Source organism: Sinocyclocheilus grahami, unplaced genomic scaffold (assembly GCF_001515645.1).
Source record: "Sinocyclocheilus grahami isolate Dianchi unplaced genomic scaffold, SAMN03320097.WGS_v1.1 scaffold1189.1, whole genome shotgun sequence".
NCBI lineage: Eukaryota > Metazoa > Chordata > Actinopteri > Cypriniformes > Cyprinidae > Sinocyclocheilus > Sinocyclocheilus grahami.
Window position 1 is genome coordinate 11,019 of NW_015506368.1, and position 3,302 is coordinate 14,320.

The 3,302-nt window shown below is 37.3% G+C and overlaps 1 protein-coding gene across 1 annotated transcript in view; it reads right to left on the reverse strand.

The window, feature by feature from the left end:
* LOC107567798 (dedicator of cytokinesis protein 1-like) overlaps nt 1-3,302 on the reverse strand; it is a 16,298-nt gene that overhangs the window by 7,872 nt on the left and 5,124 nt on the right. The window contains exon 5 of the mRNA XM_016253564.1: nt 601-736. Coding sequence (XP_016109050.1) covers nt 601-736 — 136 coding nt within the window. The remainder of the gene's footprint in view (nt 1-600; nt 737-3,302) is intronic.

The following is a 3,302-nucleotide window of genomic DNA, read 5'->3' on the forward strand; positions in this document are numbered from 1 at the left end:
TACACAGACAGACACACACACACACACAGAGCCACACACACACACACACACACACACACACACACACATATATATATATATATATATATATATATATATAAGAATGGCTGTTTGTAAGCAATGGTTGCTCTGATTGGGGGGGGGAGGGTGAATACACATTGATGCTGTAATACAAATGTTATTTTTTTTTTGCGCTATATCACCATCCATTTGTCACACTGAGCCCCACAGCAAAGATGGGAAGTGAGATGGTTCGCTTTCACGCTCTCTGTTCCCGTGCAACCTCTCACATGTCAGCGATGGTGTTTCAGAGCTTTTTCAGGGACTTTTTCATGTGGTTTAGTGGTTGTGCTTCACAAAATAGTTGCGTCCAAATATAAATATGAAGTAACAGTTAATATTCAAGGTGTTTATTAAACATCAAAGCAGGTGGTGATGAGAAAAAACAGAGCCGATGTGAGTGTGCCGTCGGCTTTTAGGCCTTGCACCTTCACAATCCAAACACCAAACACATTAAAATATCTCAATCCAAATCAATCGCAGGTATCGGAAAAAAAATGTAAGTGCCATAATGGATGAAAACAGTCTAATATCGTTTACCTTTTCCTCTTGGATGCGAGCTTCAATCTGCTTGGACGCGGTTTCATGCGCTCGGAACAGATTGACAGTGCTGGTCAGGTCAGGATCCAGAATATTCCCGTCTTTATCTCTCACCACCAGATCCAGGTCTAAATACCTGGCAAAGACACACAAAAACAGTGTAGGAGACGCTTTAAAACACAGTTGGCTGAAAGAGACGAAGATTTGTGTTCTACTGAGCCAAATGGATCCATTTATTTGGACATTCTCTACTAAATGAATGTGAAAATGAGCATAACAGAAAAATAATAAAACCGATTAAACTGATTTTCAGTAAATGTGAGTAGCACTTAGTGTAAAAGTCACAACCATGATAATGAAGTGTTATCAATGGTTTCAGCATTTTGCTATGTGGTTACTAAGGGCATTCTGGATTTGTATCGAAACTAAATAAAAACCTTTCACTTGAAGTTGACAAAGAAAGAGACTTGAACTGAGAACTGAGAGTTGTACATGTGAGTCACTAGTGACTTTTTCACCTAAGCGGTTCTATCGTCTCATCTGTATACTCACTTCCTCCTACAGCTAAAGTTAACAGGAGCACTGAAACACTCCAGAAATGTAATTATGAACTTGCTGCTAGTGCTATTAGGTGGCCTTGAATGTGTTTAAAGAGTGGAAAAAAAGTCTGTAAGCGTGTAACTAGAGTAACTAAATAGAACTGCAATTAGCCCCGCCCCAAAGGGCTGCAACAGTCGGTTTCAAAAATAAAAAGTCAATATACATACACATATATATGTGTGTGTGCGCGCGCATGTATATATGTATATATATATATTTATTATTGCTGTCAATCGATTAAAAAAATTAATCATACATTTTTCTGAAATTAATCGTGATTAATCCCACCTAACATTAAAGTTTTTAAATATACTTTTATATTGCAATAATTTCACATTCAATCTTCAAATTAATGTACAAACAAAAGACAGTATATTTTTTAAATATCAAACAAATTCTAAATTAAATATAGCCTAGATGAATCCTTAAAGCTATAAAAGTTATTGTTTCCTCTTTTTTCTGTCCTTTGATTTATAGACAACACAGCAGCTGGTTATTAGGTTGTTTTGGCTGTTATTTCTTTAAGAGCTGCCACTGCTGAACGTGATGCGGATCTGACACGCATCATATTTTCTCTCAACTCTTTTGACCTTTTCTGACCCACTTGAGGTCTTAAAAGTCTCTGTTAATGAGCTGACGAGTTAAATTGGGTGTGTTAGATGAGTGAGACAGTGCTGGGCTGCTCTAGGACAGTTTTGAAAACTATTTCAGAGACATGTTCTTAAATGTGACTCATATAAAATATATTACATGCACGCACAGTTTTAAGGCAGCTTTAATCGTAATACCTTTTTGGTAACTTCATCACTTAACGGACCACGACATTGCATGCTCGCAGTTTATTTCGTGCTTTGATATGTAGGGATACAGGCTACAGTGCGCGCCGGCGCCTTTGTGCGTGCAATTGAAGAGCACGTGCTGCGAGCACAGTACCGTTTCCGCACTCGCTCCTGCTGCTGAAGTGAAGTGGAGCACGCGTCTGAAACGTCTCCCGTTCTCAGTCGTTCTGCGACTGAATAAATGCACTTCTTGTCAAGAGAAAAAGTGACAGAAGCAGCAGCTGTGAGTGGGGTGGCCAACCCTAGCCCCGCCCCTGCATTAATTGCATTAAATATTTTTAATGAGCTAATTGAAGGTATACGCTTTTGTTGAAGCCATCAGTTCACATTATTCCAAAATAAATCAAATTTAACAACTGAATTAGAAAAATTACGTTACCCATGATGCTGAACATAAAATCCCACTAATCAGAGTTGCAGCAAGCAAATCAAGTAAAAACAAAATACTTAATTAACAGCAGCTGGTTATTAGGTTGTTTTGGCTGTTATTTCTTTAAGAGCTGCCACTGCTGAACGTGATGCGGATCTGACACGCATCATATTTTCTCTCAACTCTTTTGACCTTTTCTGACCCACTTGAGGTCTTAAAAGTCTCTGTTAATGAGCTGACCAGTTAAATTGGGTGTGTTAGATGAGTGAGACAGTGCTGGGCTGCTCTAGGACAGTTTTGAAAACTATTTCAGAGACATGTTCTTAAATGTGACTCATATAAAATATATTACATGCATGCACAGTTTTAAGGCAGCTTTAATCGTAATACCTTTTTGGTAACTTCATCACTTAACGGACCACGACATTGCATGCTCGCAGTTTATTTCGTGCTTTGATATGTAGGGATACAGGCTACAGCGCGCGCCGGCGCCTTTGTGCGTGCAATTGAAGAGCTATATACATATAGAACATATACATATACATACATATATACATATACATATACGTATATATATTATATTTTACTGTGAGTTAATTGAAGGTATACGCTTTTGTTGAAGCCATCAGTTCACATTATTCCAAAATAAATCAAATTTAACAACTGAATTAGAAAAATTACGTTACCCATGATGCTGAACATAAAATCCCACTAATCAGAGTTGCAGCAAGCAAATCAAGTAAAAACAAAATACTTAATTACATTGTACATTTATGTGTATTTAATAAAAACTTTATATAAACTTTCTATATCCCCTGCATTAATTGCATTAAATATTTTTAATGAGCTAATTGAAGGTATACGCTTTTGTTGAAGCCATCAGTTCACATTAT